Below are 26663 nucleotides of genomic sequence, written 5' to 3'. Positions count from 1 at the left end.
ATCATAATCCATAGAGAAAATTTTGGAATTAAAAAGGCCCTAAATATTCTTGTAAAATAAATAGGGGAAGAGAACATTGAACAATATTTAAATCATATGCAGCTGGTGTAGTTGTAGCAAGTTGATTACATACAGGTGAAGAAAAGAAGGAAAGTGGTGTGTATCTTCCCAAACTGAAATTCTGTACCATTAAACATTAACTTCTCATTCCCCACCTACTCTCAATCTCTGACAACCATGATTCTTATTTTTCTCTCTATGAATTTGACTACTTTAAGGTACTTTGAATAAGTGGAATTATACAGTATTTATCCTTTTTTTGTCTGGCTTATTTCACTTAGCGTAATGTCTTTTAAGTTTTATTCATATTGTAGCATGTCAGGATTTCCTAACATTAAGGCTAAATAATATTTGTGTGTGTGTGTGTGTGTGTGTGTGTGTGTGTGTGTGTGACTTTGTGTTCATTCATCCACTGATGATATTAGGGTTGTTTTCACTTTTTGGCTATTGTGAATAATGCTATTATTATGAACATGGGCGTATAAATACCTGTTCAAGTTTCCGCTTTCATTTCTTTTGGACATATACCCAGAAGTAGAATTGAGGGATCATAAGTTACAGTATAATTTTGTTTTTAGTAACTACCATATTGTTTTCCACAGTGACATCAGCATCATTTTACATCCCTATCCGTAATATACAAGGGATCCAATTTTTCTACATCCTCGCCAACTCTTGTTATTTTTTTATATGCTTACTAGTATTATCTATTTGTGTATCTTCTTTGGAGAAGTATCTATTTAAGTCCTTTGCTAATTTTTAAATCAGTTTTCTTTTTTGTTGTGTGATTTCTCAGTATATTCTAGGTATCAATTCCTTTTCAGATATTTAATTTGCAATTATTTTTTCACATTTCAGGGACTGCCTTTTTACTCTGTTGATAGTGTCCTTTGATGCACAAAAGTTTTTATGAAGTTCAATTTTATCTGTTTTTCCTTTCTTTTGTTACTTCTGTGTTTGGTGTCATATCCAAGAAGTCATTACCAAATTCAAAGTCATAAAGTGTTCTCCCTCTGTTTTCTTCTAGAAGTTTTTATGAGTTTAGTTCTTAATTTAGGTCTTTGATACATTTTGAGTTAATTTTTGTATAATGGTATAAAAACACAGGTGACATTTTCTATAATGATAATTACTAAAAAGTGTACAGAAAAGCTTACAGTTAAGAAGCTGTAGTAAATGACAGCTGGTGCTTAACAGATATATGTTAACATCTAAAAATGAAACAGATAGGAGGAATGGATGGCCGGAAGGAGTCCATCCTTCTGAGGAGTCCTCATGACATTCAAAGGAATTTATAATGTGAGGAATTGCCCCTGCAAAGAGCAATTTTAAATATGAGAGCTAGGGAAAAAAGAAAGCAAAATTATTAGAGTTTGGAAGCTTATTTTTATTAAATAACATTCAATTATTTAAAATATTCATCAAAATATAAATTGATTTTTAAAACAAGTCTTTTTTTTTTGTCTTTTGTTTTTTTGAATCATCAAATCTTCAGTTTGTTCCATATATCTGGCACAAGAAGGTATTCCAATGAAACCAAGTCTTTATTAAGGATATTTTTTGTAATTGAAAGTAATCAGCATATTATGAAATGTAACAATTTGATCTCTTTAAATAATTGGAAATCACTGTTATCAGTATTCCCATAAACTGTTTCTAGTTACAACACTTCTGAACTCTGTTGCAAGAATTGGGGACAAAGACCAAATATATATTTCTTATTATATTGCAATATGACAAGTACGTTGTTTGCTAATAGATTTTATGTCTAAAAAATTCATTTGAAGGGTAATTTCCAGAGAATATTTGTCTATCAGATTATAGTTTTAAATAGAGGCCCAGTACACAAAATTCGTGCATGGGTGAGGTCCCTGGGCCTGGCTTGCGATCAGGGCCAATCAGGTTCCCTGCCTTCCCCCCTCTCCTTCCCTTGCCGCCTGCATCTGCCACCACCCACCCCCAGTTCCCTGTCCCAGCCTGGGTCCTGGCCTTGACCGAGCTATTGGGACCTGCCAGCCAGGGGGCGGGGCCAACCGCCACCACAGCAGGTGGGCGGCGGGTCAATCAGGGCCTGCTGGCTGTGGGGAGGGACCAGAAGGGTGGCCAGCAGTTCCCATCAGCAATCAGGGCCTGTGGGCTGGGGGCAGCTCCTGCGTTGAGCTACTGTGTTGGTCGTTCCATCTTAATGGTCACTTAGACTTTTATATATATAGATATGCTTTAAAGTAAAAATTTTACCAAAGTCTGTTATCTTTGAATTTGCTACTTGTTGAGGAGGGTTTTTTACTGTGTTTTGTTCTTGTAGGAGTAGCTTGGTAAATACTTCTGAAAACTGTCATGAATGTATGTGTGTTTGTTTTTTTTATAGAAGTATTTTTTTTTAATTAATATATATTTTTTTATTGATTTCAGAGAGGAAGGGAGAGGGAGAGAGAGAGATAGAAACATCAATGATGAGAGAGAATCATTGATTGGCTACCTCCTGCACACCCCCCATGGGGATTGAGCCCACAACTGGACATGTGCCCTTGACCTGAATCGAACCCAGGACCCTTCAGTGGATGCTCTAACAACTGAGTCAAACCAGATAGAGCGTAAATGTGTGTTTGGTATGGGGAGATTAGGAGAGGGCCTTTACCTAATTATTGAAGTTAGGAATAAAATATTTTATATAGTCTGAAATATTTTATAGAAAGCTTTTTTTTTCTCTCTGTGTTTTTTTTTTTTTTTTAAATAAGAATGTATTAAAATAAGTAGAGTCCTGGTGCACTGTAAATGTTGGAAATATATTTTTTATGTATAATTTCTATTTTGTAACTCACTTTTCTCACAGAGCTTGTCAAAACACAATAGAAGCAATATTGGAACTGAAGGTGGACCACCTCCTTTTGTGCCTTTTGGACAGGTAATGACTTTTATGTTGGCAGATGAATTTTAATCAGCAAAAAGTGTTTTTCATCTGTATTCAAGCTGTGTTTAGTTTTGTGCTGAACTATTCATTCAGAGGTCATGGTGTTATATGGAAATATATTCAGTAAAGGAATTTAAGAATTGTATTTTTTTATTCACTGTAATTATATTGATTTTCTCAAGAACTGTTAATGCAAAGATTGAAAAAATTAAGAAGCACACCTGAAGAGCAACTAATAACTAATTAAGGTAGGATGGTGGTGGGACATTTTTTTTTTTTTTTGAGAGAGAGAAATGCAAAAGAAGAAAAATATGCTATAATTTCTCTTTTTTTTTTTTCATTAAAAACAAAAGAGGGAGAGAGAAAATAAAAGTGTCAACAGAAGGATGAAACAAAGCAGTGAGGACCCCAGAGGCAGGAAGGGGCATCACTGCACTGTAGCAGAGCCTGCTGTCCCAGGCCTCCTTGTTAAGATTCTATTCATCTGCTTTGATTCAAATTCTTTTCTTTTTCAGGGATTTAATTTTATTTTCAGTTGGTATTTTCCTTTCAACCACAGCATCCCTGATCCTTCTCTGACATAAGCTAAAGGTTTTCTGTCTACTTCCTGTTTTTCAACCCCCTTGCTGTTACATATTACCCTGTATAGCCCCTCAGCTGGTATCTTGTGTCTTCCTAGTTGTGTTCAGCATCAAACTGCTTTCAGAACAGTCTCCTCTAGCCTATCCTTGCTTTATCCCTGGAGAGTCTGAGAATAATATCTGTGACAGCTTGCTTTTTGCCACATGATGCCACCAAAATTTAGCTATCAGTATTCTACCTTGTGTTTGCTCCTTATTTTTCTTTGAGAGTACTGAAGATGAGTTAGGGACACAACAGGTAGGAAACAGAAACCTATATCCCTCTAACAACTTTAAAAATTTTGTGTGTGTGAAAAAGATAACTAGCTGATCAGAAGATAAATGGATAGGATCAGATGCACTCCTCTTCAAAAACCTTTATGTGGAGTCTACTCAAAATTAAATGGAAGTCATTCTTGCATCATGTCTATTTTGGAAGTATTTTTTAAACTATGTTAATTTTTATTGTGCTTTGCAACAAGGAACAGTCAAGATAAAAAGAGGCATGATGCCCTTTGGTGTGATCTATGTTGATGATATTCTCACTTCTACCAATGTAATAAAAAATACCTAGAATCTAAACGGTATAAATATTCTAATAATTTGTATTTGAAAATGATAAATGCTATGTTTGTAAGAATTTGATTTTCTCTTAAATATTTTGGTGATAATATTTCTTTCAAAAATTGCTCATAAACTTGTGATTTAATTATTTTCAAGATCTTGAAGAGTGTTCTATGATTTTTTTTTGTCTTAGGAAGTATAATAAAAGTTATAGTTTTAATAATACTTGTTTATATAGTCCATTCTGAAAAATTCTTTCAGCATATCTTATTTAGACTTGTATATGGGTTAAAGGTAGATAATGCTGGCTGTGTACTGGTATCAACAGGACATATTTATATTGCTAAAAATCTGTAATTGTATAACATTTGTCTGAGAGCATGTTTTCTTACTGTTATTAATGAGTTGAGAAAAGGTTTATAGGATTTTTACTGCTATGATTGGACTTATTTTTAGGCAATGATGACTTTCTCAATTTATGAAACTAAAAATAAAAAACTTTGCACCTTGATTGAGGGAGAGGGTATGCTTTTAGCTTTTGGTTTATAAGTTCAGAGACATCTTTTTATATGTTAAAATAGCTATACTATTTAATCCTCATAAGGATATTGTGGCATAATGTGTAAATCTGAATAAAAATCTGAATTTTACCTTTTCTTGTGCAGTGGTCTAGACTGCTTGAAATTTAAATTATTTTAAGTCATTATCCTAAAATGAAACTTAGGTCTCCTAGTTCGATGTATGTTTTAAACATGGGCCCTATTTGGTGGGGGGGGGGGGGGGGCATTTTTGTGAAGCTTTTCACTTTATTTACCAGTTATACTTATTTAAAAGTTACTTTAATCAGTTTTCTACCTTTATTTTTAAATAGAAAGAATTTCATTTTAATGGGTTCTCAGTTATTAAGATACGAACTTTTTTTTTAAGAAGTAATACTTTATTATGTAAACCTTGAATCTGTTTGGGAACTACTGACGTGATTAATTTTTATTTGTTATCAGAAGTGTGTGTCTAATGTCCAAATGGATAGCAGAGAACTTGATCGAAGGAAGACACTGCAAGTTACAATGCCTGTCAAACCCACAAATGATAATGATGAATTTGAAAAGCAAAGGACTGCTGCTATTGCAGAGGTTGCAAAGAGCAAAGAAGTAAGAAAACTAAATTATAATAAAATTTTCTTAATTTTTGTCATTCTATTTAAAAAGCAGTTAGCTAAGACTCATTACTGGTTTGAATAAAGAAAACTATTTCAATCTCACTGGTTTAAAAAAGCCTATGTAAGCAACTAATTCATGAATTAAAATTTCTTATAGAAATCTAAAAATCAATAAGTAACTAGAGAAAATACCTATTTCAAATAAGCAAGAAATTAAAAATAATTAAAAAAAACATTTGACTATTAGTAGTAAATGATGGGGCCAGGGGTACGCACATGTATAAATATACATATTATCCAAAGGAAAAAAACAGTTTTAACTATATATTAAATAGATTTAAGGATGAAAACTGACAAAATTGTTAGTCCTGAGCCTCTGATTTTTACCTACATTCTCAGTTGCTGAGGGGAAAATTATCCAAGTCCAACTAATAACAGGAAACACTCTACAGAAATATAAAGCATTGGGTTTAGCTGTTACACTGTTAAAAAAGAAGAAAAGGAAAAGGGAGAAAAGAAGGGTGGTTTGCTAGCAAGAATAACTTAATGGACTTGTCAAGAGGATTTAGAAGAAGAACATGAGCAAAACGTGTAAGGTACAAAGGCCTTTTTCACTGATACATGGAGGTCAAAAGTTCGTTGGATTTGTTACCGTATGTGAAAAGACAATAACAATATAAGTAATCTATTGAAATTCAAAGTTAAAGAGGAGAATCCTAGCATTTTGGTTCTTCCTGCAGCATGTCTTTCTATCATCAGTCTAATGTAGACACCAAAAGCAAAACCTTGGAATCAGGCAGCTTCAAAGCATAGCTGCTGACAACCTTGGATAGCTTACTTAAATTTTGTAACCTATTTTTGTCTATAAAAAGAAGGTAATAATAGTACCCAGTTTATGTGGTTATGGTGAGAATTAAAATTGGTAATCTTTAAAACATTTAGAACACTACATGGCACAGATCACAATATTCCTTTGCTAAAAAGCTCTTAATAATCATGACATTGCTGTTCTTTAGTGTTTTTTCTATTCTAAAGCACATTAAAAATCATTTTTAATATTTTTGAAATTAATATATTTTGTACAGTTTACATAAAATATAGTTCTTTTATCCAAAAAGCTATTAAAATTATGGAGTTTCAGAAGAAGATACAGGTGTATATCAATTTCTTAATGACTATAGGAAAGTTGTTCTTTTGATTTACACTTTTCTCAAACAAACTTTTCTCCCCAAATTTTGGTTGATGTGTTTACTGCTATCTATTTGCTAGAATAAACTTAATACACTGTAATATATTTCATTTTTAAAGTCATAATTGATCACATTATATTTTCCCATAAGTATTTGATAAGTAAAAAGCCATAGTTTTCTGAAGCAAACTTAAAACCTCAGTTTATATATGAGAGAGTTGATGGAGGCTTAAAGCTTGCCCAAGGTTACCCTATTACAATTCTAGGACTAAACCTATGTACATTACAGTAGAATATTATATTTACATCTATATATCTATGTATCTTTAACTCTATACACATATTTATATTTAATCTGTCTGAACATAAAAATGACAGTATTGTAATTGTTCTGAAAATATGTTTTACTAGAGGCCCGTTGCATGAAGATTCGTGCAATAGGCCTTCCTTCCCCTGGCTGCCAGCACCGGTTTTCCTCTGGCACCTGGGACCCAGGCCTTCGCTGTGGCCACCACCTTCAGTGTTCGCTCCAGCTGGAGCCTTCAGTGTTCGCTCCAACCAACTGACCCACTGTGGCTGAACACCAGGAAGTATTTTAAATGCTTAGGTTAAATCAATGAACAAATAGACAAAGATCTCTGTCCTTATCAAGTTTATATAATAGTGAGGGTGACAGACTAATGTACACTAATAAAAGAGAATCATGCAAATTGACCATCACTCCACTACACCCACAGCCAGTCAGGAGCGAGTATGCAAATTAGCTCAACCAAGATGGTGGCGGCCATGGAGCTGGAGCGAGCAGGAGGCTTGGGTTGCCCCCGGCGATGGAGGAAGCCAAGCTTCCCACCCATCCTGCCGGCCCTGGCCTCCGCTCAAGGCTACAAAGTTTCAATTATAGAAGATAAGTAAATCCCAGATACCTGCTTCCAGCTGGCCCTGGCCTCTGCTCAAGGAGGCGCTGAAAAAAAAAGAAAGAAAAGAGAAAAAGGAGGGGCTGGGAGCCTGGATTGCCGGGGGGCGTGGCCAGCCTGAAAACAGCCATCAGCCTCTCACCCAAGCTGGCCAGGCACCCCAGTGTGGACCCCCATCCTGAAGGGGGTGTGGCCAGCCTGAAAACAGCCCTCAGCCCCTCACCTCGTCAGTGGGGGTCAGTTGGAGATGATCAGGACAGTGCGGGGGGGGGGGGAGTTGGGGGTGGGCAGGCCAGCAGGGGAGGCAGTTGAGGGCGAGCACACTGGCATGGCGGGCAGTTGGGGGTGATCAGGCTGGCAGGGGGGCATTTGGGGGCAAGCAGGCCAGCGACGGGGCAGTTGGGGGCGAGCAGGCCAGCAGGCAGAGTGGTTAGGGGCAATCAGGCAGGCAGGTGAGCAGTTAGGAGCCAGCAGTCCCGGATTGCGAGAGGAATGCCCGACTGCCAGTTTAGATCCGATCCCTGTAAACCGGCAGTAGGACATCCTTCGAGGGATCCCAGATTGGAGAGGGTGCAGGCTGGGCTGAGGGACACCTCCCCCCCCCCCCGCCCCCCCGTGCACTAATTTCATACACCGGGCCTCTAGTATATAATAAGTATATAAATTATATGGTAGGTTAGAAGTTGGTAAGTGCTATGGGGGAAAAAAAGGAAAAGTAGAGTAGGATGGAGAGTTGGGAGTGCCATTTGTAGGGGGCAGTACGATTTAAAATAGGATGGTCAGAAATTGAGAATTTTTTAAAACATATTTTGATTTCAGAGAGGATGGGAGAGGGCAGAATGAGATAGAAACATCAATGATGAGAGAGAATCACTGATTGGCTGCCTCCTGCACTCCCCCTACTGGGGATTGAGCCTGCAACCTGAGCATGTGCCCTTGACTGGAATTGAACTGAACCTGGGACCCTTCAGTCCATGGGCCGATGCTCTATTCACTGAGCCAAACCAGCTAAGGCGAGAATTTTTTGAAATTCTTGTGTCGTTTATGTACTAGTAAGGTCAGTAAATAATGTAAACATACTAAATAATCACATTATAGATTTCCATTTTAAATATAGTAGTTTGATTGGACCTCACTTAGGTGAGATTTGAGCCAAGACTTGAAAGAGAGAAAAATAATTAGCTGTGTGGTTATGTGAGAAGCTATTCTAGAGAGAAGGAAAAGCTTTTGCAAAGGATCAAAAGCAGGAATATACACTGAGTGGCCAGATTATTATGATCTCTGAATGCATAATAATCTGGCCACTCAGTGTATATCCTCTATAATAAAAGGCTAATATGCAAATTGTCCCCTCAACCAGGAGTTCGACCAGCAGGCAGGCCGGCCAACCGCCCATGTCCCCTCCCCCTGGCCAGGCTGGCTGGACCCCACCCATGCACGAATTCATGCACCGGGCCTCATGGTCATCTCACAGATGCCTGATTCACATAATGGACAAAATTCAGTTGCCTTATGGGTAATGTTTAAGTTGTATTGTTTCTAGATATTTACATGTTTAGTGAGTAACAACTGTTTTAAAACACTAAAAAGCAATACTGAAAATGATATTTATCCTATTCCTTAATCTATAAAATGGAAAGGAAATAGTAAGAAAATATATCCAGAAGATGGGGCTACTTCACTGCCACCAAAAAGAAAAAATACTTTTGGAGTAACATAATTTAAATTACAGAAATATATTTAATTTGGAACAGGTCAGGCTCCAGAGTTTTCAGGTAACCATGTTCTAATATATTAAACAAAACAGTAGTATTGCCATTTGTTATGAGTGTTTAATATGTGCCAGTGACTGAATTTATCACTCATGTCTTTGATATCATTTAATCCTCAAAATGTCCCAATCAGGCAGGTTTTCTCATCCCTCTTTTAAGCATGAGAATCTAAGGCTCATGGAAGGAGGAGGTTAAATGACTTGTCTGAGGATAGGAGTTAGGAAGTGGCTGAGACAAGATTTAGTCCCACCATTGTCTAGCGGCTAGAGACTCTAGCCCCAAAGCCTATGTTCTTAACTATACTACAAATGTCTTCTGTTCTAACAAACTTTGTATCACATTAATATAAACTCATATTTTTCTTTATGGTTATGTAAGTAATGACTATCAGGACATTCCAGATCTGTTTTTTTGCTGGGATTGCATAAACCAAAAATTGAATGAATCCAGTAATACATCTGTGGTTTTTAAAGATGTGATTTTATTTTTATTGGAATTAAATTTAGATATTGTGGTATTTCAATACCTAATAGAGATATTTAACATGTTGTCCATTAATGCTTATCTAACATCATTTTTTCTATATTTCAGGTCCTATCTTTATATTTTTATCCGATGCAAAATTTTCAATGTTATATGAATTTATATCTAGCATGTTTTATTTTCTTACTGTATATAGTAAGTTTAAAACACATTTTTAAATATTGATCACTGTCTCTAATAAAAGTCAAGTCTTGACAACTTCCTTTGAATCTATTAGCTTATAAAGATATTATATAACTAGATGTTTAATTTGATATTATACAAGTAACAATTCTGGGATACTTTTAAATTATGAATTAGTATCTTTCCAGATCAGTGTTCTTTATGTTCTAGTTTTTCAGAATAGTTTTGAAAAAACATAAGTGATATCAAATCAAATTTTCAAATTTGATTACACATATAATTATTTCAAATAAGTCAGGTAAAATAAGAACTGTGGACTTCAAAATTTTCATACACAGGTGGTAAGACACAGCATATGTAATTAACGTAAATAATAAATTAGTAATGAAAGTTTTAAACCAGTGTTAAAATTTATATTATTTGTTTACTTTCTAAGATTATAGAATTATAGTATTGGATCATGGACATAAAGTAACTAATTTCTAGACAGGTTTAGTGCCTTATTGAAGATAGCCTTGCCCTCTAACCCAGGCCTCATGATATTAGTCAAGTATTTTACCCTAGAATTATTTTTGACATCTAATCTCCATAGTGCTTATTATTTTCTACTATATTATTATCTACTTAAGTTTACTCTGATGACTTGCCTTGGAGACTTAAAGATTATAGTTATGTAATTATTTTATTGCCTTGCCTGAACTTATGGAAAAAAGAAGTTATGGCTAGCAAATATTTATTTAAAAAGGACTAACATTTGATTTTTTTATGTAAACATTTGATTTTTTTATGTGAAACAATGAAAACTACTTCAGTTTTACTAGATATTTTTAGTTGTAGCTTAGTCTTTAGGACTATTTTCAAATGCTATTAACCTACATCTCTGTTATCTTTCTCTTACCTAAAGACCAAGACATTTGGAGGAGGTGGTGGTAGTGCAAGAAGTAATTTCAATATGAGTGCTGCTGGTAACCGAAATAGGGAAATTTTACAGAAAGAAAAGCCAACCAAATCAGAGGGGAAACATGAAGCTGTCTATAGAGAACTGGTAAGGCTAATGAACCAACACAAAGTTCATCTGTTCTTCCTTTAATAGCCTTGATGATTTTTTTATTCTTTCTCATAACCACCACTGGCTTTGTTCAATGTATTATGGATAGATGTTATAACTTTAGCAGGCTTTCATTAAGATTTACAATTAACTCATGGAAAATTTGGATTTTTTAAAAAATAACTTAAAACTTTCGTTTTATTTTAATTTATAATGTCTGAATAACATATTTTGGAATGTATTGATAAAAACTATCAAATTAAATAGAAGACACTCAATGGAAATAATATCCTAAAAGTTGATGCATCAAAAACATAGTTATCTGGCCTTTTCTACCCTTTCCCACATCTTTATTTTTTCTCAAATTTTGTCTAAAGTGATTTTGTTTCATTTTGATTTGCTGTTTGGAAAAAATATATTGCAATAAATTCATGTATATTATAGACTCCAGGAGGATAAACTCAAAGAGAGACACAGCAAGAAACATTATAATCAAGTTGTTGAAAGCTCAAGACAGAGAGAAAAATCTTGAAAGCAGTGAAAGAGAAACAACTCATCAAGAACAGGGAACCTCAATAAGATAAACAGCCAATTTCTCACTAGAAACTACGGATGCATGAAAGCGGTGGGATGAAATATTGAAAATAATGAAAGAAAACCTGTTAAACAAAAATTCTGTATCCAGGAAAACTATTAAATAAAAATGAAGGAGAACATTAAAAGGATAACTTAAAATGCTATTATAAATTTATACATGAATTATTCTTATAACCAGGTATCAAGTTATTTTATAGGTTGGATAGTTTTCAAATCCGTATTTCAGCAATTGAAGGGAAGACTTGATTGGGATGTCAGCTGGTAGCTCCTTAAAATAATTTTTGATAATAGATGATATTATAGGTTGAATTGTATCCTTCCCTGCAAGATATAGTGAAGTCCTAACCACCAATACCTTTAAATGTGACTTTACTTGGAAATAAGGTCTTTACAATGGTATCAAGTTAAAAAGAGGGCATTAGGGTAGACCCTAATTCAATCTCTTTATGAAGAGATAAAATTTAGACAGAGAGGCACATATATAGAGGGAAAATGACCTGAAGATACAAAGTGAGAGGATGATCATGTGACTGGAGTGATGCATCTACAAATAAAAAATGCCAAGGATTGCTAGCTAACAACAGAAGTTAGAAAAGCAAGGAAGTTTTCTCCTAGAGCTCTCAGAGGGAGCGAGGACATGCCAAAACATTGATTGAGAATTTAGTTAATGCAATTCAGGTCAACAAGAAAGCTAGAGTAAGTTATACCAAGATTTGGTAGTAATTGATTATTAAAAGTGTTATTGGCTGCCCAGCCATTGTGGCTCAGTGGTTGAGCATCAACCTATGAACCAGGATGTCATGGTTCAGTTCCCAGTTAGGGCACATGCCCAGGTTGTGGGCTCGACTCAGTAGGGGACATGCGGGAGGCAGCCGGTCAATATTCTCTCTCATCATTGATGTTTCTCTCTGAAATCAATAAAAATATATTTAACAAAAAAGTGCTACTGGTTGAATTCTATGTATGGGACAGTTTCTTTTTCTTCTCTCTCTCTCTTTTTTTTTTTTTTTTTTGATCCTCACCTGATTCCATTGATTTTCAGAGTGGAAGGGTTGGGGAAGAGAGATAAGGGGGAGGAGAGAAACATTGATGTGAGAGACACAACGATTTGTTGCCTCCCTCATGCACTTCAACCAGGTTTGGGGATTGAACCTGCAACTCAGGTACATGCCTTTGACTGGGAATTGAACCCGTGACTCTCCAGTGCAAAGACTGATGCTCTTAACCCAGGGGTGGGCAAACTTTTTGACTCGAGGGCCACAATGGGTTCTTAAATTGTACCGGAGGGCCGGAACAAAAGCATGGATGGAGTGTTTGTGTGAACTAATATAAATTCAAAGTAAAGGAGCGGAGGGGAGAGCAAGAGAACCCTCCACTCTTTCGGCTCCGCGGGCCTGATAGAACAGCCGAATGGGCCAGATCCAGCCCGCGGGCCGTAGTTTTCCCACGGCTGCTCTAACCACTGAGCGAGCATGCCATCCAGGGCCAGTTTCTTAATTATATATTTACTTGGGAGATAATTAGGAGAGAAAAGTTTGGAAGTTTGTTTATTTTTTACATCCACATAAGTTGTTTTTTTTAAATAATAAGGGTGAATTACAGGTATTTTTAAATTGATTTTTAGAGAGAGAAGAAGGGAGAGAGAAGCATCAATTTGTTGCCTCACTTATTTATGCATTCATTGGTTGATTCTTTTTCTTAATATGTTTTTACATATTGATTTTTTTTTTAAGAGAGAGAGAGGAAGGGAGAGGGATAGATAGAAACATCGATGAGAGAGACATCTACCAACTACCTCTTGCACGCCCCCACCAGGGATCGAGCCTGCATCCTGGGCGTGCCCTAACCAGGAATCAAAGTGGAGACCTCTTGGTTCATGGGTTGCCACCACATGGGTTGAATCAGCCAGACATTGGTTGATTCTTTTGCCCTGACCAGGGTCAAACCTGCAATCTTGGCATATCTGGGTGATGTCTAACCAACTGAACTACCTGGTCAGAACTGGGGTGAATTGTAGTGTGGCTATGCAGTCATTTTTACATTTACTTTAGCATATCTACAGCAGGGATATATTTTTTCTGTTACATGTCAACTCTGATCTGTTGATTCTGTATTTAGAAGGATACAATCAGAGTTTGGGAAAAAATTTTGTTTTTATCAGTGTCCACCATAGGTATCATAGTAGTTGTCTGTAACATGTTTGACATGTATATCTTAACTCTTAGATATAGAAAAGTTAGTTATGAATTTCTCAGCTAGCTATGGCTCAAGAAATTTCTCATGGGATATATTTATGTTACTTAAACAGTTTTTGAATTGTACCCAGGTCTGAATTTGTCAAGGATATTTTGGGTTCTGGCATTTATAAAGCAGTTTTTCCTATTAGGAGTACAGATTGTCAAAGCATCATAGATAGTATTGCTAATAAATATACAGCAGAATGGTGCAACAATAGAGAGAAGAAAAGCACACAGATACTGAGATGGTATCATTTTGTTAGCTTGATTTTATATTTTGCATTTTTGGAAAGGTGCTATATAAATTACATATCCTTTCTAGAATGGAGAAGTATTAACCATGAAAAATTTTAATTAGGTGGTTTTCAGTGTCTATATTATTTTCAAAAACCTTATTCTAACGTATCATTAAATTCCTATTTTGTGTTGTTTTGCATATGTAATGGTACTTGTAGAGTAAGATAGTACTCAAGGTACAACCCTACATATTATGTGCATTCTTCCTTGGCTATTGCACATGGAAATGAAAAACAAAAGCTGGGTTAGCAATGCTTATATCTGACAAAGTAGACTTTAAAACTACATAATAATAAAGGGAGCAATCCAATAAGAGGACATAGCCCTTGTAAACATTCATGCACCCAACATGGCAGCCCCTAAATATGTAAATGAAATTTTGATGGACATATGGGAGAGATTTACAGTAATACGGTCATAGTAGGAGATTTTAATGCCCCATTGACATCAATGGGTAGATTTCCCAGACAGGATCAACAAGGAAAAAGCGGCCATAAAAGACATACTAGATCAGATGGATTTAATTGATTTCACCCCAGAGAAGCAGAAAATGCATTCTTCTCAAGTACACATTGAACATTTTTCTAGGATAGACCACATGTTAGAACACAAAACAAGTCTCAATAAATTTAAGAAAATTGAAATCATATCAAGCATCTTCTCTGACCATAATGGTATGAAATTAGAAATCAATCACAAAAAACAACAACACTGAAAAACACACAAAGACATGTAGGCTAATACCATGTTACTAAAGAATGAATGGGTTAACAATGAGATCAAGGAAGAAATCAAAAGATATCTTGAAACAAATGAAAATGAGAACACAGCAACCCAAAATCTATGGGATATAGCAAAAGCAGTCCTACAAGAGAAATTCATAGCGTTTATCTCAAGAAACAATAAAAATCTAAAATAATATAACTTGTCTAGCTCAGTGGTTGAGTGTTGACCTATGAACCAGGAGGTCACAGTTCAATTCCCAGTCAGGGCATATGCCCGAGTTGTGGGCTCAATCCCCAGTGTGGGGCATGCAGGAGGCAGCCAATCATTCTCATCATTGATATTTTTATCTCCCTCTCCTTTCTTTTATCTGAAATCAATAAAAATATTTTTTAAAAATAATTAAAACAATCTAACTTTATACTTAAGTTGGAAAAAGAACAACAAGCAAAGTGCAAAGTAAATAGAAGGAAGGAAAGCAGGGAAAAAAACAAAATAAAGTCTAAAAAAATTACCAAAAGAATCAATGAAATCAAGAGCTGGTTCTTTGAAAGAATAAACAAAATTGACCAACCAATCCATAATCCTTGTGTCTCTCTCATGGATTGGTTGCCCCTCTCTCTCTCTCTCTTTTTCTCTCTCTCCCTCCTCCCTCCACCCCTTCCATCTGCTCTCCAAATCAATGGGGGGGAAAACGTCCTCGGGTGAGGATTAACAAGAGGACATATAGGTGGCCAACAGACATGAAAAAATGCTCAACATCACTAACCGTCAAAGAAACGCAAATTAAAACCATCTGTCAGAATAGCTATCATCAGTAAATCAATAAACCACAACTGTTGGCAAGGATGTGGAGAAAAGGGAATCCTTGTGCACTGTTGGGAATGCAGATTGGTACAGCCACTATGGGGTGAAAAGCACTATGGAGTTCCCTCAAAAATTAAAAACGGAACTGCCTTATGACCCCATAATCCACTTCTGGGAATTTATCTGAAGAAACCCTTAATACTAATTCGAAAGAATTTATGCATCCCTATGTTCACTGCAGCATTATTTACAATAGCCAAAACTTGGAAGCAGCCCAAGGGTCCATTAGTAGATAAGTGGATAAAAAAGTGTGGTACATTTAAACAATGGAATATTACTCAGCCATAAAAAAAGAAGGAATGCTTGCCCTTTGCAATAGCATGAATGGAACTGGAGAGCATTATGCTAAGTGAAATAAGCCAGTCACAGAGAGACAAGTACCATATGATTTCACTCACATGTGGAATCTAATGAACAAAATGAACAAGCCAAATAGAGACAGACTCAGAGAGAGTAGGCTGATAGCTGTCAGGAGCAGGGTGGCGAGCTGGGTTAGGGGCAGGACGGTGGAGGGATTGAGCAAAAAAGAATAAACTCTTGGATACAACAATGTGGTGATTGTGGGGGGAGGTAGATGGTGACGGATGGACAGGGTGATAAACAAACACACAGTACAGTGTATAGATGATGTGTTATAGAATTGAGCACCTGAAACCTATATATAATTTTGTTAACTAGTGTCACCCCAATAAATTCAATAAAAAGAATATTAAACAACATACAGTTGAAAAGTTATACCTTGCTTTATTTATTGCCTATCAGCATAGCTTTTCTCTCCATTCCTTACAGGTTGATGAGAAGGCTCTGAAGCACATAACAGAAATGGGCTTCAGTAAGGAAGCATCAAGGCAAGCTCTTATGGATAATGGCAACAACTTAGAAGCAGCACTGAATGTACTTCTTAACAGCAATAAACAAAAACCTGTTTCGGGTCCACCTCTGAGAGGTATAACTCATTAAGCAATGTGCCAGATAGCATTGTTTGCTTTTCAGAGGAATATATGTTATTGTCAGAGCCTGGGTTTTGTTGCTGTGATGGCTGTAACTTTATTTACCATTGTGTTAAGTTCTTCTAATTTTGGAACTATAGAGACCTGTGCATGTTATGCTGCATTTCATTGTCTTCATCTTCATATAAAGTAGGTCTAACAATACTTTGACAGGGTTGATGTAATACAGGAAATATAAAGTGACTAGTTCTATTAACCAAGTACTCTGCCACTTGTATAAATGACTAAAGAGTCTGCAAACTTTTTAAATGAACAAGAACATGACTATTTAGTGTTATTCTTTAATTGCATAGTTGAATGCATCATATGATTTTTAAAAAAATGCATGTATATTTTATTTTTTACAGAGAGGAAGGGAGAGGGATAAAAAGTTAGAAACATTGATGAGAGAGAAACATTGATCAGCTGCCTCCTGCACACCCCTCACTGGGGATGTGCCTGCAACCAAGGTACATGCCCTTGACTGGAATCGAACCTGGGACACTTCAGTCCACAGGCCGATGCTCTATCCACTGAGCCAAACCAGTTAGGGACCATCATGTGATTTTTAATTGCACAGTCAAATGTATTATGTGATTTTTTTCCATTCTTAATCCTATATTCTTTTAAAAAATAAGTGGGTAAAGAAAAAATGTATGAAAATGATTTTTCAAAAGATAATTTATATGAAAAATTTCAAATTTCTAGATAGATCATTTAGAGGATTAAATGTACTAGTTAATACAGTCATTTAAAAATTTTCTTATGAATGATGTAGACTGTACAAAAAATATGAAAAGAAATATATACAAAATTCTACTTAAGATGTCTGCTAGTTATATTTTAGTGTATTTTCTCCTTTTGTTTTTGCATGTACAATATATATGTCTTCTTAAGGTAAAGGAAAAGGCAGAGGGCGAATAAGATCTGAAGATGAAGAAGAACTGGGAAATGCAAGGCCATCAGCACCAAGCACATTATTTGATTTCTTGGAGTCTAAAATGGGGACTTTGAGTGTGGAAGGTAGGCTAACTTAACATAGATTGTCTTTTAAAAGATCAAACTTTATTTGTAATTGTACAAAATTTGTAATTGTTACTAGAACAACTAACAATATGAAACTCGGTTCTGGGTGTTTATAAATTTATTTAACTACAAATTTTCTATTTGATAAAAGTACAGAAGACAATTTTAGTTGTTACGATTTGGAAATACTAGATGGCAGCTTATTTTTCCCTCTCACTGTATGATCGGTAATAATGCCAAACTCTGTTCTCCCAACTTTACTAGATGACAGATTGTTATGTTGGGGAAGTTATAATTATATGATCTTATATAATTAATTTTGATTGTGAAATTAGTCTCTTTTTTCCACATATTACATATTGTAATAAAATATTCACACAAATAGTGAATAAGCTCACAATGTGATATATTTCATAATATGATATATTCTAGTGATTAACATAAATACGGAGAGGAGAAATACGTATGTTAACGTGTATCTTTTTCTCTGATCATGGAATATGGTAAATATTTTCTAAAATAGTAAGATTGCAAAACTTCAGGAAAATATACTTTTAAATTCAGTTTTCAGTTTTAGATATATTGTGTGTCAACTAAAGCTCAGAGATAAAATGTTTTATAACAAATTTGAAGTGTTCAGATTTTATGAAAATGGAAGCTTATTTGTTGCTGGATTACATAGGAAAGGCAATATATTTGAGCAAACAAATGTTTGATGTGGACAAAACTTATAAGCAAACACATCCACGAGCAATATTTTCTTGATTATGACACATAGATGTATTGGTTTTCTATTGTTGTTTAACAAATTCTCACAAAACCAACGACTTAAACAATGCAAATTTATTATCACCTCATTTCTGTGGGTCAGGAGTCCAGGCCTCATTTGAGGCCTTTGCCCAGTGTCAAATACTGAAATTAAGTTTTCAGTTGGGCTATGATCCTGTCTGAGGCTTCACGTCCTCTTACAAGTTAACAGGTTGTTAGCAAAACTCAGGTCGCCTGACTGGAGGGGCTCAGTTGGTGCACTAAAAGGGCACATACCTGGGTTGTGGGTTTGATCCCAGTCCGAGAGCATATGGAAGGCAACTGATCAATGTTTCTCTCTCTCCCCCATTACTCATTCTAAGCATGCCATAGGGTGAGGATTAAAAACAACAAAACAGTTCCTTATGGATGCTGTACTAAAGGCCCTTTTAATTTTTTTGCTTGATGTTGCCTGGGGAGTGCTTTCAGCTGCTAAAAGCTCCCAGTTCTTTGCTATATGACCCCTCCACAGGCAATTCATAATGTGTGTTTGCTTCTGCAAGGCCAGCAGGAGAATCTCAGCTGCTTTTTCAAATTTCTCTGCCTCCCTGGTACTTTTGTCCCAGAGCTCCTTTGATTTCCTTTTATCTTTCTTTCTCACTACATTTGTTTTTGACTACTATGGTATTCAACCTCTAAATCATAAAGAGGTTGAATCTGAGAAAAGTGATTCTACTATGACCTGTGGGCCTGTAATGCTTCAATTTTCACAACACGCATCTTAAACCAATAAAATGAAGTAATAATAGCATTTCACTTGAAAAAAGGCATCAAAGTTAATTAAGATGCATGATAAGAATAATACACTCAAAATGGAATCTCAGTTTTAGGGATATTTACTTCTGAGGGGATAGAAATTTATTAACACATTCATTAGTAGTGGATATTGTTTTAGTAGAATATGTTGTATTTATGTTACTGTTAATTATGACACAGAGTCAGCAAGAGTGTATTGTCCTACTTGATGGCCATTATTCTCAGAGAAGCAAATTTTTATTCTTTCCTAAAAGTACCGTGTGGGAAGGCCAGTGGACCAAGATGGGACATGGGCAGAAGGCTTCTAGAGGAGGAGCATTTAGACAAGTATGAGGAAGAGTGTTGGGGGAAGGACAGCCCAAGTAGAGGGGGCTCTGGAGTCCAGGCATGGAGACATCAGAATGCCACTTCTCTGTGCCTGTGAGGGTACGGAGAGATAGAGATAGAAAGCCAGAGACGGAAGTGGTAGGCTGGAGCCAGATCAAGAAAATTTTGTCCTAAAGAGTTTTTATTTTATCCAGATGGCTGTGCAGAACCATGAAAGGGTTTGGGGAATGAGAGCAATGAGGTTGGTTTGATGCTTTCAGAAAAAAATTCCTGTCTGCAAGGTAGAAAATGGGATTGAGACTGAAGTGAGACTACAATTGCATGTGTCCTGAGGAATCATTCATTCTATAAATGTAGAACAAAGGGTGCTGCCATTTTTTTCTGATGTGTTAAAACTTTTATCATAGGTAATTGATCATCACATGAACTTTTCTTAGAGATTTTCTCTTCTCGTTAACTTTTTAAAAATTGTATCTTTAAATTGGAATCAGACATACCTTAATTGATATTTTAATAAATTTTCTTGGGGAAAGGGCTTGGATTACATTGTTTTATGGAAGTAACCACTAATTAAAGATCCTTGTCATTTGTAATGACTTCATGTCAATTTGGGACCTATTCATTTGATCATGTTGTGATGGGATTGTGTTCCAAAAGGCTCTTTTTTTAAAAAAATTTTATTTTATTGTTTAAAGTATTACAAATAGTGGTACATATATCTCCTTTTTTCCACCCATTGACCTTCCCCAGCCTCCCCTACCCCATGTCACATGCCTTCATCCCACCCCCCCTCCCCTCAGTGTCTTGTGTCCATTGGTTGTGCTTATATGCATACTTATAAGTCCTTCGGTTGATCTCTTTCACCCCCTCTCGCCAACATTCCCCAGCCTTCCCGCTGTAATTTGACAGTCTTTTCGATGCTTTACTGCCTCTGTATCTATCTTTTTGTTCATCAGATTATAATGTTCTTTATTTTCCATAAATGAGTGAGATCATGTGGTATTTTTCTTTCGTTGCCTGGCTTATTTCACTTAGCATAATGCTCTCCAGTTCCATCCATGCTGCTGCAAATGGTAAGAATTCCTTCTTTTTTATAGCAGCGTAGTTTCCATTGTGTAGATGTACCATAGTTTTCTAATCCACTCATCTGCTGATGGGCATTAAGGCTGTTTCCAAATCTTAGCTATGGTGAATTGTGCTGCGATGAACATAGGGGTGCATATATCCTTTTTGATTGGTGTTTCTAGTTTCTTGGGATATATTCCTAGAAGTGGAATTACTGGGTCAAATGGGAGTTCCATTTTTAGTTTTTTGAGGAAACTCCATACTGTTCTCCACAGTGGCTGCACCAATCTGCATTCCCACCAGCAGTGCACGAGGGTTCCTTTTTCTCCGCATCCTCGCCAGCACTTGTCGTTTGTTGATTTGTTGATGATAGCAATTCTGACAGGTGTGAGATGGTACCGCATTGTCATTTTGATTTGCATCTCTCAGATAATTAGTGACTTTGAGCATGTTTTCATATGTCTCTTGGCGTTCTGTCTTCTTTCGAAGAGTATCTATTTAGGTCAACTGCCCATTTTTTTATTGGACCATTTATCTTCCTTTTATTATGTTGTATGAGTTCCCTGTAGATGTTGGAGATTAAACTTTTATCGGTGATAACATTAGCAAATATGCTCTCCCATACAGTGGGCTTTCTTGTTGTTTTGTTGATGGTTTCTTTTGCTGTGCAAAAGCTTTTTATTTTGATGTAGTCCCATTTGTTTATTTTCTCTTTAGTTTCCATTGCCCTAGGAGTGGTATTGGTGAATAAATTGCTTCGGCATATGTCTGAGATTTCTCTGCCTGTGAATTCCTCTAGTATTTTTATGGTTTCCTGTCTTATGTTTAAGTCCTTTATCCATTTTGAGTTTATTTTTGTGTATGGTTTAAGTTGGTGGTCTAGTTTCATTTTTTTGCATGTATCTGTCCAATTTTCCCAACACCATTTATTGAAGAGACTGTCTTGACTCCATTGTATGTTCATGCCTCCTTTGTCAAATATTAATCGAGCAAAGTGGTTTGGGTCAATTTCTGGGTTCTCTATTCTATTCCTTTGGTCTATATGTCTGTTCTTGTGCCAGCACCAGGCTGTTTGGAGAACAGGGGCTTTGTAATACAGCTTGAAATCTGGTATTGAGATCCCACCTACTTTGTTCTTTTTTCTCAGGATTGCTGTGGCTATTCTGGGTCGTTTTTTATTACAGATGAATTTTTGGAGAGTTTTTTCTAGGTCTGTGAAACATGCCGTTGGTATTTTAATGGGGAGTGGCATTGAATCTATAGATTGCTTTGGGTAATATGGACATTTTAATGATGTTGATTCTACCAATCATGAACATGGTATGTTCTTCCATCTGTTTATGTCTTCCTCTATCTCTTTTTTCAGTGTCCTGTAGTTTTCCACATACAGGTCATTTAGCTTCTTAGTTAAGTTTATTCCTAGGTATCTTAATTTTTTTGGTGAGATAGTAAATGGGATTGCTTTTTTAGTCTCTCTTTCTGTAAGTTCACTATTGGTGTATAGAAATGCCATAGATTTCTTGGCTTTAATTTTGTATCCTGCTACATTGCTGAATTCATTTATTAAGTCCAGTAGTTTTTTGATGGAGTCTTTTGGGTTTTTTATGTACAATATCATGTTGTCTGCAAATAAGGACAGTTTTACTTCTTCTTTTCCAATTTGGATGCCTTTTATTTCTTCTTCTTGTCTTATCACAATGGTTAATACTTCCAGTACCATGTTGAACAGGAGTGGTGAGAGTGGGCATATCTATCTTGTTCCTGTTCTTAGGGGAAATGGTTTTAGTTTTTGCCCATTGAGTATGATGTTGGCTGTGGGCTTATCATATATGGCTTTTATTAGGTTGTGGTATGATCCTTCTATTCGCACCTTGCTGAGAGTTTTTATCAAGAAAGGGTGTTGGATTTTGTCAGATGCTTTTTCTGCATCAATTGATATGACTATGTGATTTTTATCTCTCAATTTGTTTATGTGATGTATCACATTTATTGATTTGTGGATATTGTACCATCCTTGCATCCCTGGGATAAATCCTAATTGGTCATGATGTATGATCTTTCTGATGTAGTGCTGTATCTGATTTGCTAGAATTTTGTTGAGGATTTTGGCATCTATGTTCATGAGGGATATTGGCCTGTAATTCTCCTTCATTGTGTTGTCTTTATCTGGTTTTGGTATTAGGGTGATGCTGGCTTCATAGAAAGAGCTTGGAAGTGTTCCTTCCTCATGAATTTTTTGTAATAGTCTGAGGAGGATAGGTTTTAGTTCTTCCTTGAATGTTTGGTAAAACTCCCCTGTGAAGCCCTCTGGCCCTGCCCTTATGTTTGCTGGAAGCTTTTTGATGACTGCTTCAATTTCTTCCATAGTTATTGGCCTATTGAGATGTTTAGATTCTTCCTGATTGAGTTTTGGAAGGTTGTATTTTTCTAGGAATATGTCCATTTCCTCCAGGTTGTCTAGTTTGTTGGAATAGAGTTGTTCATAGTATTTTTTAACAATCCTTTGTATTTCTGTGGGGTCTGTTGTTATTTCTCCTCTTTCATTTCTGATTTTGTTTATTTGGGTCCTCTCTCTTTGCTTCTTGGTGAGCCTGGCTAGAGGTTCATCAATCTTGTTTATCCTTTCAAAAAAACAGCTCTTGGTTTTGATTTTTTGTATTGTTTTTTTGTCTCTATGTCGTTTATCTCCGCTCTGATCTTTTTTATTTCTTTCCTTCTGCTTACACTGGGCTTTTCTTCTTGCTCTCTTTCTAACTCTTTGAGTTGTAGGGTTAGGTAATTTATTACCATTGTTGCTTGTTTTTTGCAGTAGGCTTGTAGAGCTATGAACTTCCCTCTCAAGACTGCTTTCGCTGTGTCCTGTAGATTTTGGATTGTTGTCTTTTCATTGTTGTTCATTGCCATGATGTTTTTTATTTCTTCTTTGATCTCTCTGGTAACCCAGTCATTGTTTAATAGCATGCTATTTTGTCTCCAGGTGTTTGATTTTTTTGGATTGTTTTTATTGTAGTTGATTTCCAGTTTTATGCCATTGTGGTCTGAGAAGATGCTTGATATGATTTCTATCTTTTTGAATTTGAAGAGACTTTGACTGTGACCCAATATATCGTCTATCTTTGAAAATGACCCATGTGCACTTGAGAAGAATGTATATTCTGTGGCTTTGGGGTGAAATGTTCTGAAGATGTCAATTAATTCCATCTGGTCTAGTGAGCCATTTATGATTGATGTTTCCTTTGCTGATTTTTTGTTTAGAGGATTTGTCCAATGGTGATAGTGGGGTATTTAAGTCTCCTACTATGATTGTATTGCTGTCAGTCTCTCCCTTGACATCCTCCAGAAGTTTTTTTTATGTATTTGGGTGCTCTTGTAATGGGTGCGTATATGTTTACCAGAGTTACTTCTTCTTGTTGGATTACTCCCTTTAGTATTATGAAGTGGCCTTACTTATCTCTTTTTATGTCCTTCATTTTGAGATCTAATTTGTCAGATATAAATATTGCTACCCCAGCTTTTTTTTCTCATTTCCATTTGCCTGAAAAACCTTTTTCCATTCCTTCACCCTCAGTCTGTGTGCGTCTTTTTTTCTGAGGTGGGTTTCTTTTAGACAGGTCATGTTTACTTATCCACTCAGTTACCCTATGTCTTTTGATTGGGGCATTTAATCCATTTACATTTAAAGTTATTATTGATAGTTTCTTGTTTGTCACCATTTTTATTCTTTACCCCTGTGTTCCTTCTTCGCTTCCTATTTCTTCTTTTTACAGTGGACCCTTTAGCATTTCTTGCATTGCTAGTTTGGTGGTAATATACTCCCTTAGTCCTTTTTTGTCTATGAAGCTCCTGATTTCACCCTCATTTTGATTGATAGCCTTGCTGGGAACAGTATTCTTGGACTCAGACCCTTCCTTTGCATGACTTTGTATATTTCATTCTATTCCCTTCTGGCCTGATGTGTTTCTGTTGAGAAATCAGTCGCTAATCTGATGGGGGATCCTTTGTAGGTAACTTTCTGTCTCTCTCTGGCCGCTTTTAAGATTCTTACTTTGTCGTTGGTGTTTGCCAGTTTAATTATAATGTGCCTTGGCATCGTTCTTTTGGGGTTCATTCTGTTTGGGACTCTGAGCTTCTTGGGCTTGTGGGGGGTTTATCTTCCCTATATCAGGGAAGTTTTCTGTCATTATTTCTTCAAACAGGTTTTCTATTCTTTCCTCGGTTTCCTCTCCTTCTGGCACTCCTATTATGCGCATGTTGTTTCATTTCATGTTGTCCCAAAGTTCCCTTAGGCTCTCCTCCTGCTTTTTAATTTTTTTTTCTAGAAGCTGCTCTGCTTGGGTATTTTTTCCTACCTTGTCTTCTAGCTCACCGATGCGGTCCTCTGCTTCTTCTAATCTACTGTTGATGTTTTCTATTGAGTTCTTTACAACAGCGATGTCATTTTTCATTTCTTCTTGGTTCTTCTTCATTTCCTCTTGGTTCTTACACATATTGTTGAATTTGTCTTCCTTTTTTTTCAGCCACCTTATGACCATTTTTCTGAATTCTTTTTCTGACAGGTTGCTTGCCTCCATTTTGTTTACTTCCTTTTCTGGTGATGCCTCCTTTTCTTTCATATATGGGCTGTTTCTTTTTCTCCCCATGATCAGTCTTCTCCAGATGTCTGGTTATGTAATTCTCTCTCTCCTGCATTGATTTAAAGGCACAAAATACAACACAACAAGGCACAACACACAAGGCACTGGACACAAATGTATTCATGATACCAATAACCCCAAATAAAGTTGACCACTAGGGAAAAGAGAATTAGGGGATAAGAAAGAAAGAAGAAGAAGAAGAAAGAAAAAAAAAAGGAGTGCAAAAATGAAATTGGGAAAAGGAAAAAAAAGTAAGAGAGAAAAGAAAGAATAAAAAAGAAGAGGGGAAAAACTATTTATATGGGGAGAAAACTCCAATTGAACAGCCACTGATCCCAACAATTGCAAGCAACAAATACATAGAGATGAATGCAAACTACACACAACAACTAATATCAAGCGAGATGAGGGAAAACAGAAGCAAAAAACAAACAAAAAGCAAGAGCAAAACATTCTGACAAACAAGTATAAAAAAATAACCCATATAGTCAACAATCAAGAAACAACAATAAAGGACAGAGAGAAAAACATTTTATATAGTGAAGAAAGTGAAGAGAGAGGTGTATATGGACTTAAAGCAGGGGATTGGAAATTAGATATATAAGTAGGGTGAAATTTTAACGGGGTAAAAAGAAGGAATAGGGAAAATCTAAAGCAGGAATAGGGTAAGAGAAACAGGACAACAAAAGGGGAAAAGTGAGAAAGAGTTTTGGCATAAAGGTAAAGTTGAGATAGAGTAAAATGATGCTAAAAGAAAGATGAAAATAGCATGTAGGACACTAATCCCAAAATAAAATAAAGAGTAAATAAAATGACACTTTTAAAAAAAAGGTCAAATAGTAGGAGTAATAAGATTGATTAAAAATAAAAATGTGATAATTAAAAAGGTAAAATCAAGTGAGGAAAAAAGAAAAAAATTTAGTTTCTTAAGTAAAAGATGAAAATAAAGTAAAAATAAAAATGTGCAATAGTGAAGGTCATTCACTTCCTCTACTGTTCTGTTTGGCACACCTGTTTCCTAGTCAGGACAGTATTGAAGTTCCCTGCATTCCACTGCTCCTCATTGTTGTAAGCCACAGTCCTCATTTTCAAGCAGGCAGTACTTCTTTGTTTCTTATACTCCTTTATTTGTGTTTACACAAGAGTCAATTTGTGATTCAACCCCTGGGTGGTAGTGTTTCTGGATTTACCTCCGAGTCTATAGGTCCTCTTTAGCTAGTGCTTAGATTTTGTTTTTTTTCTGTGGCCCTTAATACCAGTTTGGGTGAATGGGCTGGCCCAGAGCTGGTTCTCTGATCGTTATTCCCCGCTCTGATCCACAGGTTCCACAAAAACAACTTTCCCCTGCAGTCTCTTAGAGTGTCCCCAATTGGGTGATCCTATGTGTTGGGCTTAGTAATCAAAAGCAAGCATTTAAAGAGAAAAAAAAAGGATG

General features: G+C 36.0%; 1 protein-coding gene across 2 annotated transcripts in view; it reads left to right on the top strand.

The window, feature by feature from the left end:
• Positions 1–26663, top strand: part of TDRD3 (tudor domain containing 3) — a 197014-nt gene that overhangs the window by 112411 nt on the left and 57940 nt on the right. For both annotated transcript variants that reach the window (XM_080660565.1, XM_080660564.1), the window contains exons 6-10: positions 2894–2965; positions 5157–5306; positions 10760–10900; positions 16414–16570; positions 17511–17636. In XM_080660565.1, the coding sequence (XP_080516691.1) occupies positions 2894–2965; positions 5157–5306; positions 10760–10900; positions 16414–16570; positions 17511–17636 (646 nt within the window). The remainder of the gene's footprint in view (positions 1–2893; positions 2966–5156; positions 5307–10759; positions 10901–16413; positions 16571–17510; positions 17637–26663) is intronic.

The sequence above is a fragment of the Plecotus auritus genome, assembly GCF_963455305.1.
Source record: "Plecotus auritus genome assembly, chromosome: 3".
Lineage (NCBI taxonomy): Eukaryota > Metazoa > Chordata > Mammalia > Chiroptera > Vespertilionidae > Plecotus > Plecotus auritus.
Note: the sequence above shows the minus strand (reverse complement) of the source record. Positions and strands in the feature narration are given on the sequence as shown.